Consider the following 16,753-nt stretch of genomic DNA (forward strand, 5'->3'; position numbering starts at 1 on the left):
CTTCCCGACTCACAGCTCCGTTATTACATTGTGATAACTTTTGTTCAACCAACCTAGAATACCTCACAATCAAATGCCAACCATATTGTGTCCCAAGAGAATTCTCTTTGGTTAGAGTCACAGCCTTATATATTCCCCCTCAAGCCGATACCACGACGGCCCTCAAGGAACTACACTGGACTTTGTGAAAACTGGAAACCACATATCCCGAGGATGCATTTATTGTAGCTGGGAACTTTAACAAACCAAATTTGAGGAAAACGCTACCGAAGTTCTATCAACACATTGCCTGTAGTACTCGCGCTTCAAAAACTCTCAACCATTGTTACTCTCCCTTCTGGGATGGTTACAAGGCACTCCCTCACCCTCCTTTCGGCAAATCAGATCACATCTCCATTCTGCTCCAAGCAGGAAGTACCCATGCTAAGGTCTATTCAACTCTGTTCTGACCCATTGGAATCCATGCTTCAAGATTGTTTTGATCATGCGGACTGGGATATATTCCGGGTTGCCATTGAGAATAGCATTGACGTATACACTGACACAGTGACTGAGTTCATCAGGAATTGTATAGGGGATGTTGTTCCCACTGTGACTATTAAAACCTAACCAAAAACTGTTGATATGTGGCAAACAGTGCAGTTATGCCCTCCGTAAGACAATCAAACAGGCCAAACGTCAGTAGAAAGACATAGTGTAGTCGCAATTCAAGGGCTCAGACATGTGACATATGTGGCAGGGACTCCAGACAATCACGTATTACAAAGGAAAACCAGCCATGTTGCGGACACCGATGTCTTGCTCCCGAACAAGCTAAACACCTTCTTCGCCCGCTTTGAGGATAACACAGCGCCACTGACGCGGCCCGCTCCCAAAGACTGTGGGCTCTCGTTCTTCATGGTCGATTTGAGTAAGACATTTAAGTGTGTTAACCCTCACAAGGCTGCCGGCCCAGATGGCATCCCTAGCCGCATTCTCAGACCATGCGCAGACCAGCTGGCTGGAGTGTTTATAGACATATTCAATCTCTCCCTATTTCAGTCTGCTGTCCCCACTTGCTTTAAGATGTCCAACATTGTTCCTGTACCCAAAAAGGCAAAAGTAACTAAACTAAATAACTATCGACACCATAGCACTCACTTCTGTCATCATGAAGTGCTTTCATAGACTAGTTAAAGATTATATCACTTCCACCTTACCTGACACCCTAGACCCACTTCAATTTTCATACCATCCCAATAGATCCACAGACGATGCAATTGCCATCACACTGCACACTGCCCTATCCCATCTGGACAATAGCTATGTAAGAATGCTGTTCATTTTCTACAACTCTGCGTGGCCACGCACGCCTCCAATTCAATCATGAAGTTTCTAGATGACACAACAGCAGTAGGCCTGATTACCATCAATGACGAGACAGCCTACAGGGAGGAGGTGAGGACCCTGGCGGAGTGGTTCCAGGAAAATAACCTCAACGTCAACAAAACAAAGGAGCTGATCGCGGACTTCAGGAGACAGCAGAGGGAGCACACCCACGTCCACATCGATGGGACCGCAGTGGAGAAGGTGAAATGCTTCATACACATCACTGATAATCTGAAATGGTCCACCCACACAGACAGTGTGGTGAAGACCCTCACAAACTTTTACAGATGCACCATTGAGAGCATCCTGTCGGTCGGTATCACAGCCTGGTACGGCAACTGCACCACCACAACCGCAGAGCTTTCCAGAAGGTGGTGCGGTCTGCCTAATGCATCACCTGGGATACACTGCCTGCCCTCCTTGACACCTACAGCAGTTGATGTCACAGGAAGGCCAAAAAGATCATCAAGGACATCAACCACCCGAGCCACGGCCTGTTCACTCAGCTATAATCCAGAAGGCGACGTCAGTACAGGTGCATCAAAGCTGGGACCAAAAGACTGAAAATAGCTTCTATCTTAAGGCAATCAGACTGTTAAATAGCCATCACTAGCCAGCCTCCACCCAGTACTCTGCCCTGAACTTAGTCACTGTCACTAGCTGGCTGCCACCCGGTTACTCAACAAGGTAACTTAGAGGGTGCTGCCCTATGTACATAGATATGGAATCACTGGTCACTTTAATAATGGAACACTGGTCACTTTAATAATGTTTACATACTGTTTTACACATTTACACATTTACATATGTACATGCTGTACTCTACAGTATTCTAGTTTATCTCACTCCGACGTTGCTCATCCTAATATTTAGTATTTATTAATTCCATTATTTTACTTTTATCCTTGTGTTTATTGTTATGAATTGTTACAGTTGAAGTCGGAAGTTTACATACACCTTAGTTTTTCACAATTCCTGACATTTAATCCTAGTAAGAATTCCCTGTCTTAGGTCAGTTATCACCACTTCATTTTAAGAATGTGAAATGTCAGAATAATATTACAGAGAATGATTTATTTCAGCTTTTATTTATTTGATCACATTCCCAGTGGGTCAGAAGTTTACATACACTCAATTAGTATTTGGTAGCTGTCATGCCCTGACCTTAGAGAGCCTTTTTTGTCTCTTTTTGGTTTGGGTGGGCATTCTATGTTCGGGTTTTCTATGTTTTTGTAGTTCTGTCTATCGTTGTCTCTGATTGGGAATCATACTTAGGCAGCCTTTTCCGATTTTGTCATTGTGGGAAGTTGTCTATGTTAGGGGCACTATAGCCCTTGTAAGCTTCACGGTCATTTTTGTTATTTCTTGTTTTGTTGGCGACATTTTTCGAAATAAAAGAACATGTACGTTCACCACGCTGCACCTTGGTCTCCCTTTAACGACGAGCGTGACAGTAGCATTGCCTTTAAATTATTTAACTTGGGTCAAATGTTTCGGGTAGCCTTCCACAAGCTTCCCACAAGTAAGTTTTGGCCCCATCCTCCTGACAGAGCTGGTGTAACTGAGTCAGGTTTGTAGGCCTCCTTGCTCGTACACGCTTTTTCAGTTCTGCCCACACATTTTCTATGGGATTGAGTGTCAGGCTTTGTGATGGCAATTCCAATACCTTGACTTTGTTGTCCTTAAGCCATTCTGCCACAACTTTGGAAGTATGCTTGGGGTCATTGCCATTTGGAAGACCCATTTGCGACCATGCTTTAACTTCCTGACTGATGCTTCAATATATCCACATAATTTACCTACCTCATGATGCCATCTATTTTGTGAAGTGCACCCGTCCCTCCTGCAGCAAAGCACCCCACAACATGATGCTCCACCCCCCGTGCTTCACTGTTGGGATGTTGTTCTTCGGCTTGCAAGCCTCCCCCTTTTTCCTCCAAACATAACGATGGCCATTATGGCCAAACAGTTCTATTTTTGTTTCATCAGACCAGAGGATATTTCTCCAAAAAGTACAATCTTTGTCTCCGTGTCCCCCACACACACACACACACACACACACACACACACACAGACACCAGACACAGACACAGACACAGACACAGAGACAGAGACAGAGACAGAGACAGAGACAGACAGACAGACAGAACAGACAGACAGACAGACAGACAGACAGACAGACAGACAGACAGACAGACAGGACAGACAGACAGACAGACAGACAGACAGGCAGACAGACAGACAGAACAGACACTCATCCACACACGCACACCACACTTACCAGACTTAATATTATGCTAAATACTTCACTATTTAAACACTTGCCTAACAACTCCCCCTTCCCCAAAACAAGTGTACATTTTGGACTATGAATTGTGCCTTCATGTATTATACTGATGCTAAAATGTTTATTATATTCCACTGAGGCATTTACTTTATGTTCATATTCTTATATTTTATCATTTCTTATTGTTGTTTGTCGAGAAGGAACCTGCTAGTAAGCATTTCTTTGGACAGTGTATACCATGTGTATCCTGTACATATGACTAATAAAACTTGAAACTTGAAAAGGTTTATCATGGATGCTCTGCTACAGGTTTATCATGGAAGCCCTGCAACAGGAAGACATATCATGGAAGCCCTGCAACAGGAAGACATATCATGGAAGCCCTGTTACAGGTTTATCATGGAACCTGTTACAGTTTACATGGAAGCCCTGTTACAGGTTATCATGAAGCCTCTTACAGTTTATCATGAAGCCCTGTTACAGGTTTATCATGGAACCCTGTTACAGGTTTATCAGAAGCCCTGTTACAGGTATCATGGAAGCCCTGTCAGGTTTATCATGGAAGCCCTGTTCAGGTTTATCATGGAACCCTGTTATCAGGTGTTATCATGAAGCCCTGTTCCAGGTTTATCATGGAAGCCCTTACAGGTTTATCATGGAAGCCTGTTACAGTTGTATCATGGAAGCCCCTGTTACAGGTTTATCATGGAAGCCCTGTTACAGGTTTATCATGAGAAGCCCTGTTACAGGTTTTGACTGAGAAGGACCCTTTTTTGATCATCACTGTTTGCAATCATGAAAATTCATGTCTCTCTTCCTCCCCATTTCTTCACCTCTCCATTGCCCTCTGTCTCTTCCTCCCCATTTCTTCACCTCTCCATTGCCCTCTGTCTCTCTTCCTCCCCATTCTTTTCACCTCCCATTGTCCTCTGTCTCTCTTCCTCCCATTTCTTCACCTCTCCATTGTCCTCTGTTTCTCTTCTCCCCATTTCATCACCTCTCCATTTTCTCCTGTCTCGCTTCTCTCTCTCCCCACTCTTCCACCCTCTCTCTTCTCTCCTCTCCTCTTCCACCACTCTGTCCCCCTCTCCCCCTCTCTCCTCTACCCTGCTCTTCCTCTCCCTCACCCCTCCTCCCCCTCCTCTTCCTCACTCTCCTCTACCCCTCCCCCTCGTCTCTCCAGGAGAACCACTGTAGGCGTATAAAGATTCTGGGGGACTGTTACTACTGTGTGTCAGGTCTGACCCAACCCAAGGCAACCATGCACACTGTTGTGTAGAGATGGGCCTGGACATGATCGACACTATCACGGTGAGTCTGCACTGACCACACACACACCCAAACACACACACACACACACCACACACACACACACACACACCACACACACACACACACACACACACACACACACCACACACACACACACACACACACACCACACACACCAACACCACACACACACACACACACACACTCACTCAGAGAGACATAGTGTCACAGTGTTGATCCCATACTCCAAAATGAGAAGCAGAGCAGAGCATTTCTGCTGTTGTGTTGTTCCTGTCTTTCTGTGAGCGGATGGTTGTCAATGCTGGAGCTCATTATCACCCAGTACAAGTGTTGCCATACACACTCCTCTCTCCTCCCTCACCTCTCTCATACACACTCCTCTCTCCTCCCTCACCTCTCTTATACACACTCCTCTCTCCTCCCTCACCCTCTCATACACACTCCTCTCTCCTCCCTTGCTCATAAATTGTCCTCTCTCCTCACCTCGCTCATACACACTCCTCTCTCCTCCCTTGCTCATAAATTGTCCTCTCTCCTCACCTCGCTCATACACAGTCCTATCTCTTCCCTTGCTCATACACACTCCCCTCTCTTCCCTTGCTCATACACAGTACTCTCTCCTCACCTCGCTCATACACACTCCTCTCTCTTCCCTCCCTCATTCACATCTCTCTCCTCCCTTGCTCATAAATTGTCCTCTCTCCTCACCTCGCTCATACACACTACTCTCCCCCTTCTCTCTCATTTCTCTCTCTATTCCATATGTCCTCTCTTCCTCTCTCTATTCCATATGGTCCTCTCTTCTCTCTCTCTATTCCATATGGTCCTCTCTTTTCTCTCTATTCCATATGGTCCTCTCTTTCTCCTCTATTCCATATGGTCCTCTCTTCCTCTCTCTATTCCTTATGGTCCTCTCTTTCTCTCTCAATTCCATATGGCCCTCTCTTTCTTTCTCTTCTTGAATTATCCACCCTCTCCCTCTAGATCCCCTTCTCTCCCTCTATATATACTCATGTGGAGGAAAGGAGAGACTGTGGTGGAAATAGTCCCACTTTATCTCTTCAAAGCCATACCACTAAGACAGGGACTGGACACATGCACGCACGTACAACACAGACACACACCCCACACACACACACACAACACACACACACAACACACACACACACACAACACCACACACACAACACACACACACACACACACACAACACACACACAGGTAGGTATCAGCCGCTACAAATAAAATCAAATTTTATTGGTCACATACACATGGTTAGAAGATGTTATTGCGAGTGTAGCGAACTGCTTGTGCTTCTAGTTCCGACGTTGCAGCAATATCCAACATCTAATCTAACAATTCCACAACAACTACCTAATGCACACACATCTAAGTAAAGGAATGGAATAAGGATACAGTTGAAGTCGGAAGTTTACATACACCTTAGCCAAATACATTTAAACTCAGTTTTCCACAATTCCTGACATTTAATCCCAGTATAAATTCCCTGTCTTAGGTCACTTAGGATCCCCACTTAATTTTAAGAATGTGAAATGTCAGAATAATAGTAGAGAGAATGATTTATTTCAGCTTTTATTTTTTCATCACATTCTCAGTGGGTCAGAAGTTTACATACACCAATTAGTATTTGGTAGCATTGCCTTTAAATTATTAACTTGGGTCAAATGTTTCGGGTAGCCTTCCCACAAGTTCCCACAATAAGTTGGGTGAATTTTGGCCCATTCCTCCTGACAGAGCAGGTGTAACTGAATCAGGTTTGGAGCCTATTGCTCGCACACCTTTTCAGTTCTGCCCACACATTTTCTATAGGATTGAGGTCAGGGCTTTGTGATGGCCACTCCAATACTTTGACTTTGTTGTCCTTAAGCCATTTTGCCACAACTTTGGAAGTATGCTTGGGGTCATTTGTCCATTTGGAAGACCTATTTGCGACCAAGCTTTAACTTCCTGACTGATGTCTTGAGTGTTGCTTCAATATATCCACATGATTTCCCTTCCTTATGATGCCAGTCCCTCCTGCAGCAAAGCACCCCCACAACATGATGCTGCCACCCCCGTGCTCCACGGTTGGGATGGTGTTCTTCGGCTTGCAAGCCTCCCCCTTTTTCCTCCAAACATAACGATGGTCATTATGGCCAAACAGTTTTATTTTTGTTTCATCAGACCAGAGGACATTTCTCCAAAAAGTACGATCTTTGTCCCTATGTGCAGTTGCAAACCGTAGTCTGGCTTTATTATGGCGGTTTTGGAGCAGTGGCTTCTTCCTTGCTGAGCGGCCTTTCAGGTTATTGTCACGCCCTGGCCTTAGTATTCTTTGTTTCCTTTATTATTTTAGTTAGGTCAGGGTGTGACATGGGGAATGTATGTGTTTTTGTATTGTCTAGGGTGGTTGTATGGTTTAGGGGGTTAAGTAGAGTAMATGGGTTTGTGTTTAGTGTAGGTGTCTAGCTGTGTCTATGGCTGCCTGAATGGTTCTCAATCAGAGACAGATGTCATTAATTGTCTCTGATTGGGAGCCATATTTAAGACAGCCATAGGCACTAGGTTAATGTGGGTAATTGTCTATGTTGTACGTTTGTAGCTTGTGTGTGCACTTACGTCTATAGCTTCACGATTGTTTGTTGTTTTGTTTCAGTTTGTTATAGTGTTTGTTGCGTGTTTTTTCCCTTCTCAAATAAAGAGAATGTATTTTGCACACGCTGCGCCTTGGTCCACTCTCTCTCCGCAAGACGATCGTGACAGTTATGTTGATATAGGACTCGTTTTACTGTGGATATAGATACTTTTGTACTTTTGTTTCCTCCAGCATCTTCACAAGGTCCTTTGCTGTTGTTCTGGGATTGATTTGCACTTTTCACACCAAAGTATGTTCATCTCTAGGAGACAGAACCGTCTCCTTCCTGAGTGGTATGACAGCTTCGTGGTCCCATGGTGTTTATACTTGCCTACTATTGTTGAAGCATGTGGGGACAGCAGACTGGGATAGGGAGAGATTGAATATGTCCGTAAACACACCAGCCAGCTGGTCTGCACATGCTCTGAGGACACGGCTAGGGATGCTGTCTGGGCTGGCAGTCTTGCGAGGGTTAACACGTTTGAATGTCTTACTTACGTCGGCCACGGAGAAGGTGAGCCCACAGTCCTTGGTAGCGGATCCCATCGGTGGCACTGTATTATCCTCAAAGCGGGCAAAGAAGGTGTTTAGTTTGACTGGAAACAAGACGTCGGTGTCCGTGACGTGGCTGGTTTTCCTTTTGTGGTCCGTGATTGTCTGTAGACCCTGTCACATATGTCTCGTGTCTGAGCCGTTGAATTGCGACTCCACTTTGTCTCTGTACTGACATTTCACTTCTTTGATTGCCTTGCGGAGGGAATAACTACACTGCTGGTATTCGGCCATAATCCCAGTCACCTTTCCATGGTTAAATGCGGTGGTTCGCGCTTTCAGTTTTGCGTGAATGCCGCCATCTCTCCACGGTTTCTGGTTAGGTTAGGTTTTAATAGTCACAGTGGGAACAACATCTCCTATACACTTCCTTATAAACTCACTCACCGAATCAGCGTATACGTCTATGTTATTCTCTGATGCTACCCGGAACATATCCCAGTCCGCGTGATCAAAACAATCTTGAAGCATGGATTCCGATTGGTCAGACCAGCATTGAATAGTCCTTAGCACGGGTCCATCCTCTTTTGAGTTTCTGCTAATAGGAAGGCAGGAGCAAAAGGGAGTCGTGGTCAGATTTGCTGAAAGGAGGGCGGTGGAGGGCCTTGGAGTAGCAGTGATCCACTCTTGGAATTAGTGGTGACCCGAGGAACCCCTGAGATCCTCAAGGAACAACTGGAGTTCCTCAAGGAACCATTGCCATTGGTCAATTGTTCATATTTGCACCTTTGGTGTATTTAACCAGGCTAGGCCGTTTTAGCGGCAAAAAGCTTCTGGTGGCTGGGATAAAAAAAACAAAAAAAACAATGTAAGACAAAATGGACAACACAGACAGAAGACAACAGCACATATTCAATAGCAAACAAACAGTGGATATGTGTGTGTGTTTCCTTACATAAGGCAACGCAAGCTAGTAGCTAGAAATGATTGCATTTCTGTTCATCTATTTGTCCTTTGAACTCCTCCAGGGACACCAGGTCCTGGACTTTTAGGTTGCCTTGGAGGGAATTCCAAGACTAGGGGGCTGAAATTACCTTTTTAGAAGCTTGTGTCACGTTCCTGACCTGTTTTCTCTTGTTTTGTATGTCTTTATTGGTCAGGGCGTGAGTGTTGGGTGGGCAGTCTATGTTTTCTATTTCTATGTTGGGTTTTTGTGTTCGGCCTGGTATGATTCTCAATTAGAGACAGGTGTGTATCGTTTGTCTCTGATTGAGAGTCATACTAAGGCAGCCAGGGTTTCACTGGTGTTTTGTGGGTGTTTGTCTCCTGTGTTAGCGTTTGGGCCACACAGGACTGTTGCAGGTTAGTCACGTTTGTTGTTTTGTTTATTTGTAGTGTTTGTTGGTTTGCCATTAAAATCATGAATACCTCCTACTCCGCATCTTGGTCCGATCCATGCTCCTCCTCGTCCGAGGAGGAGAACGACATTGACAACCGTTACAGCTTGGTTCTCATTTTTGAAACTCTTAGCATAAAACAAGATTGAGACTGGTGTATTGTCATCACATGTTAAGGTTGAACACTGACAGTATTGTAGCTTCAATGATCCTTACAGAGGTGTATAAATTCCTTAAGAGTCCATGTAAATCCCAAAGTTGTAATAGTTACCATTTTATTCATTTATGTAATTAGCGATGTTAATATTATTATTATATTAGAATATGTAGTGATGGGACGATTCATACCGGAGCACTGATGCTCCGATGCAGTTTTCAAAGCACTACTGATTCAACCATAGACATTAAAACCAGTTGATAGTGATAGCGCTGACGTCATCCATGTATTCCAATGGAAAACTCCTTTTGGCGCATGAAGCCGGAAGTTTTTCAATTTGAAGCGCCAAGGATCATGAAAATAACCGTAACTAGCAAAGGATCATGGTCAATGTATTCATTTCAATCCTGCCTGAGAGAGTCAGCCAGGATCCTCTTCGTAGCCAGCCGGCCCGTCATTGGTCTGTGTCAGCACGTAGTGCTGTGTGATGACAAATGTAGTAGTCAGAATGGATCATTATTTAATGAAATATCTCCATTTGTTGTGAACTTAAAATTGTTCCCCACACATTTTAGAGCCTAAAACGATCATCTAAAAACAATGTGTTTGGCTGTTCTGGTGATTATAATTTAGATAGGCTTTATAGGGCAGATCAGGGCTTTTGGCACCGCTAGGTTGCTACGCAGTAGCCAACCAGCAGAGCTTGTGACGCTGGGGGCCTGGATTCGACACAACGTAACGATGCTTGTATCGAAGAAACAATACCATGTGATGATGATGTTAAAAGCTTCGCACGTCACACTACATATCTGTCAAATGTCGGAACTTGGAAGAAAGAATGCCGTCCCCTGCCGGAGTTTTTTTTTTAAATCTAGACATTTCACCTTCTTAGCAGAGGAATCTATTCTGAAATCTTAGCACTGTGTTTTATTTCTCAAACAGTGATTGTAAATGTGAACAACTCTGGTAGTTGCTATTGATAATTATCACATTTTGTTAATATGTAAAAGTGAGTTAAAAAAGTTTAATTCAAACCCAAAGAAAAGTAGTTACCATGTAATAAATGACGTACAGAGCTTTGTTTGGTCCCTCAGTGGATCCCACTGTGGTTTCCAAAACATCGACCTCTGCTGCCAGACATGACTTACAGACTTAGTCTAGATATTCTTCTGTATTTCTCACCTGACAGGTGGCTCAGCCTGAAGAGCAGTGGCGAGTGAGTCTCTCATCTTGTGGAGGTATAGGATTGAATCGATATAAAAATAAAATAATGTTTTCTTTGATACACTAGCTACATTGTATTTCTAACTTTTAAATGATGAATTTCGATAAGCATAGGCTGTTCAGTTTTTTATTTAACATCCTAAATCATTCAATGGAGCCATCTTTTGTAAATGTTTTTTATTAATTTTTTAACTAGGTTGCTCGCTTCAAAGCATAGACAGAGAGCTTCAAAGTAACATTACCACGCGATCGATGACTTCTGAAGCGTCATTCGATCACATGCATTTTCTAACGGTGTGTTGCAAAATGCAAGATCCCGCTGATTTCGCCCCGGCAAGGATGCTTTCTTCGATGCAAAGTTGCTTTCAAACACCAACCTCTACTGGACAGCTTATTTACCAATTTACTTAGATTTGTTTGAGGTTATAGGTCCTGAATGGTAGTTCAGCAGGTAGGGATGGGGATTTGGGATCAGACACCAGCATAGGCACAAGATCCAATCCTGGCTATGGTTGAAAAATGATCTTCCCATTGTTGTTCAAATACTTTGTTTTATTTATTGTAGCCTATGGTAGTCTTTTGTCTTCAGCGTCCTAAATAATATCACGGAACCTGGAACTCCACAACTAAAATGAGTGTACCAACGCACACATCTGTCCATTGCGCGACAAAGTTTTGATGGATGCAATGGGAAAACAAGTCTATTTAAACATCAAACATGCTGATATTTATTCCTGACCAGCAGATGTCACTAATATGCACTCTGTTAAACGCTCCGAATAATTACAAAATTTCCAGCAGAATTTCGTGAAAGGCCCAAAGGGTTCATGAAGCCACAGTTTCCCAGCACTATGTAATATGCATACATATTAAAGGAACATTTAAGTTTGCGGTGTAGAAACTTAGCATGATGAACAGGAATAACATTTAACAAAAAGGGTGTCCAAAAAGAACTGTCTGAAAGCCACGCCTCAAATAAGCTACACCTCCAATTTTCTGATAGACTGTCACCTCTACAATATATTATTAAAAAGGTAAGAAATGTGACCCCTCCCTTCACAATAAGGTTCTGGTTTGAGCTTTTATACAGGGGTTCCTCGAAAACCCTTTTCAGAGGGGTTCCTCGAAGACCCTTTTCAGAGGAGTTCCTCAAAAACCCTTTTCAGAGGGGTTCCTCGAAGACCCTTTTCAGAGGGGTTCCACGAAGACCCTTTTCAGAGGGGTTCCTCAAAGACCCTTTTCAGAGGGGTTCCTCGAAGACCCTTTTCAGAGGGGTTCCTCGAAGACCCTTTTCAGAGGAGTTCCTCAAAAACCCTTTTCAGAGGGGTTCCTCTAAGACCCTTTTACACAGGGGTTCCTCGAAGACCCTTTTCAGAGTGGTTCCTTGAAGACCCTTTTCAGAGGGGTTTTTCGAAGACCCTTTTCAGAGGGGTTTTTCGAAAACCCTTTTCAGAGGGGTTTTTCGAAGACCCTTTTCAGAGGGGTTCCTCGAAGACCCTTTTCAGAGGGGTTCCTTGAGGAACCTTTTAAACTGGAAAGGCAATTTTTAAAACCCCCAAAGGTTCTTCCAGTCACCTTTACTTCTAAGAGTGCATACTCAGGGCCGTACCCGTTGTTAAAGTAAAGGGCAAAAGCATACCACTTGTTAGTTTAAGATTTTAAAGTGATTTACATTTCACAAGGTTTCTATCTCTTCCTAGGTCTGTGGTGGAGGCTACAGAGGTGGATCTGAACATGCGTGTGGGTCTGCACACGGGTCGGGTACTCTGTGGGGTTCTGGGACTCCGGAAGTGGCAGTATGATGTCTGGTCCAATGATGTCACTCTGGCCAATGTGATGGAGGCAGGAGGACTGCCTGGGTATGTATGACTACTGGAAACTATGTCTGAGTCCTAAATGGCTCCCTATTCCCTATATACGGTAGTGCACTATTTTTGACCAGAGCCCATGAATAGCCCATATATAGGGAGTAAGGTGTAATTTGGGAAACGCCACATATTGATGACATGGAATGTTTTGTCAAGCTCTTTTGGGGAAGAATTGTCTCGCTATTGAAAGAAAGCCTTGTATCTCCAAAACTGAAACTTCAAAAGCATTTTTACTATTTATGAACATACAGTCACAAAACTACAGAAGCTATTTTAAATGCATTTTATTGGTCCTAGAGTCGTGAAATGTTGAGTGTACAAAAAGGGGATTGCTTTCAATTCAATGCAATTAAAGTATTTTTTAAATTTTATTTAACCTTATTTTTAACTAGGCAAGTCAGTTAAAAACAAATTCTTATTTGCAATGACGGCCTACACCGGCCAAACCCGTACAATGCTGGGCTAATTGTGCGCCGCCTTATGGGACTCCCAGTCACGGCTGGTTGTGATACAGCCTGGATTCGAACCAGGGTGTCTGTAGTAACGCCTAAAGCACTGAGATGCAGTGCCTCAGACCGCTGTGTCACTCAGGAGCCAAGTAAACAAGAAGCAGCTAATGAGCTGAGATAGCAGGGTAGGGATCCATTTCATTCCAATCTCAGTGTGCTCAGTAGATGAACTGAAATGTAATTAATGATTAATGATCTATCTCAAACCTGGAAGAGATGAAAACAGTTTCTGATTCTCCTTTAATGAATTACATATCCATAATTACTCCCCCCACCTCTCTCTCTCTCCACTTTCCCTGTATACCCCTTCCTTCTCATCCCTCTCTCTCTCTCAGTAAGGTCCACATAACCAGGACTACTCTAGAGTGTTTGAATGGAGACTATGAGGTGGAGCCTGGCTTTGGCCATGATAGACACGCCTTCCTACAGAAACACAACATTGAGACCTTCTTCATAGTACCCTCCCACAGGCGAAAGGTACACAACCACACACACACATATGTAACAGTATAACTTTAAACCGTCCCCTCGCCCCGACACGGGCGCGAACCAGGGACCCTCTGCACACATCAACAACTGACACCCACGAAGCGTCGTTACCCATCGCTCCACAAAAGCCGTGGCTCTTACAGAGCAAGGGGCAACACTACTTCTAGGTTTCAGAGCAAGTGACGTAACTGATTGAAACGCTACTAGCGCGTACCCGCTAACTAGCTAGCCATTTCACATCCGTTACACATACACACACACATTCCAATAACCGTATATACACAAACACACAACCACAACAATCTTACATTGTACCCTCCAACAGACTTAAGGTACACAGTGACTCATACTGTTTTCATCCAAAATGGCACCCTATTCCCTTTATAGTGCACCAGGGTCCATATCCTGGTCCTGCCACCTACACTAGTCCAACATCTCCTGTGCTCCACTCAGAACCTAATGCAGTGGCTGGTTACCCCTCATGTGTGATTTGGTTATGGGTTGCCCAGATCAGTCAACTTCAACTTCCTTTGCACCATTCTGTGTAATCTACTCTAGACAGCGGAGGATTCAACTCCGGAGTTCACGCATGATGATTCCACTGAATTATTTATCCTATGAGGTCATTTATCCTATTAAGCTGTGGGTCAGTGTCTCCTAGTCCCAGTAATGCTCTATACATGTGGATCATACACATAGATCATACATGTGGATCATACATGTGGATCACACACATAGATCATACATGTGGATCATACATGTGGATCACACACATAGATCATACATGTGGATCATACATGTGGATCATACACATAGATTATACAGGTGAATCATCCAGTTATTAGACTCTATCACATAACACTACCAGTTATTAGACTCTATCACATAACACTACCAGGGTTCTAAGATTAGGAAGAGCCTGTATGTATTCGGCTACGTTTCTATGACAGACTTCATACACGTGACATCGCCATGTTATTAGACTTCCTATCAATACATCAACGACACCAAGTTAGAGGTCGACCCTATTATAACGAGTAAGCACTACACCTAGTTCTGCATATGGACTCTCGAGACAGTAACACTAACACTAAGTTATAGGACTCTATCACATAACACACACATGTTAATATGACTCTATACTCACTACGTATAACTCTAATCCATAGTCACTACCAGTTAAAGACTACTATCGACATAACACTACCTAGGTTATTTCAACGCTTCTATCACATAACACTACCAGTATATATAGACTTATCCCATAACACTACCAGTTTTATGAACTCCTATTTCACATAACACTAACCAGTTGATAGACTCTAATCCTAATCGAGCAAATATCTAGTAGTATCATCAGTATAAGACTCTATCACATAACCTTACCATATTATCTACTCAGAACATCTAACTATACCAAGTCATTAATATCACTAACACTAAGTTTAATTAACATACCTAGCCATATACGTTATCACATAAGACCACTACCAGTTATAGACTTATATAACACTAAGTATAGACTCTATCACAATAACACTACCATTAATAGGCTCTTGGTTATAGAGTTTCTATTATAAAGGCTGAAGATCTTTCTCTGATAATACTTACCACTCTCTTTCCCCCGCTGTTCCCCTCTCCCTCTCTCCCTCCCACCACTCCCTCCGCTCCGCTCCCCTCTTCCTACCTCTCTCCTTGTCGCCTCTCTTTGTCGGTGTCGGTGGGTCTGGTTGGGTGTGTTTTGGTCCCTATGCCCTCTCGTCCACTCCCTTTCTCTCCACCTGCTCCCTCTATTGCCCCTCTCTCCCCCTCTCCCTCTCTCTCCCTTCTCTCCTCAGATCTTCCCAGGGTTGATCCTGTCGGATATCAAGCCAGCCAAGAAGATGAAGTTTAAGACAGTGTGCTACCTGCTTGTTCAGCTCATGCACTGTAGGAAGATGTTCAAGGCGGAGATCCCCTTCTCTAACGTCATGACCTGCGACGACGATGACAAGGTGTGTGTGTTGCTGTTAGTGTGTGGGTGTTGTGTGTGTGTATTCGTATTTCTGGGAAATAATATGTCTGAGTGCTAAAAACCTTTTAACGGGTTTTTATGTCCAGCTGTGAAATCCTGCTCGGTTTCCTAATCCTGAACACACACACACACACACACACACACACACACACACACGCTAATCTGTATCACTCCTATAAACCTCCCTGTGCCAACACACTCATCCACAGAGTAAGTTACAGAAACTTGGTTAAAACCAAGGCAACAGATATCATTGCTAACTCTAACACCAAAACAAACCGCTATATTATAGGGTGGGTGTGTGTTGAAAACTGTGACTCAGTGATGACTCAGTGTGTTATGATTGGTGTGTGTGTGGAGGCATCATTTCTCTGTCAGGAATAGCCCTGTAACTGTGTAATCTTCTAATAACTGTCAGGGCTTTGTCTAGCTCACTGCTAATGCTAGCGTTATGACACCCAATAATATTACATTGTACAACGGGTGGGTCTAATCATGGACGCTGATTGGTTAAAACCAGCCGGTGTCTATTCCACAAGTTACCACCGGCTAAAGCTCTGTTCCATCTCACTGCGTAATCCACTGTCTAATCAGCCCAGCCAGACAATTTATACATTTGATCTCCATTGTAAAACGCATCTAGACATTATCTCCCATTTCTTTTAGATTAGCAATTGGTTTTCAATAGCGGAGAGCTGTATAAAACTTGTGGTCTGTCTCTCTGATATTTGCAAAGTTGTTTCAATATTTAAATTTGATCTCCATAATAATGTACGTGTAGGGGTCAGGAGTCGGCATGAGACAGACAGGCAGACAGCTTTTCTCAGCCAGTCAAAATAATCATTTTTAAGAACATATACAAAGAAACGTCAATAGAAAACAGGTCAAACGAAACGAAATGCAGCTAGTTTGCGGTCTTTCCAGCTTCAGTTTGAAGTGATTGTGTTAGCTGTGTTGGTGTTGTGTTAGCTGTGTTGGTGTTGTGTTAGCTGTGTTGGTGTTGTGTTAGCTGTGTTGGTG

At 43.6% G+C, this 16,753-nt stretch overlaps 1 protein-coding gene across 1 annotated transcript in view; it reads left to right on the forward strand.

Annotated features, from left to right (window-relative positions):
- The window catches only part of LOC112070221 (adenylate cyclase type 1-like), a gene marked incomplete at its 5' end in the record, with an annotated part of 65,648 nt that overhangs the window by 18,427 nt on the left and 30,468 nt on the right, over window positions 1–16,753 (forward strand). Inside the window, 5 exon segments of the mRNA XM_070438879.1 lie at window positions 4,839–4,911; window positions 4,914–4,974; window positions 12,554–12,712; window positions 13,566–13,707; window positions 15,558–15,713. Of these exon segments, the coding sequence (XP_070294980.1) occupies window positions 4,839–4,911; window positions 4,914–4,974; window positions 12,554–12,712; window positions 13,566–13,707; window positions 15,558–15,713 (591 nt within the window).

This window comes from Salvelinus sp. IW2-2015, unplaced genomic scaffold (assembly GCF_002910315.2).
Source record: "Salvelinus sp. IW2-2015 unplaced genomic scaffold, ASM291031v2 Un_scaffold1262, whole genome shotgun sequence".
Taxonomy (NCBI): Eukaryota; Metazoa; Chordata; class Actinopteri; order Salmoniformes; family Salmonidae; genus Salvelinus; species Salvelinus sp. IW2-2015.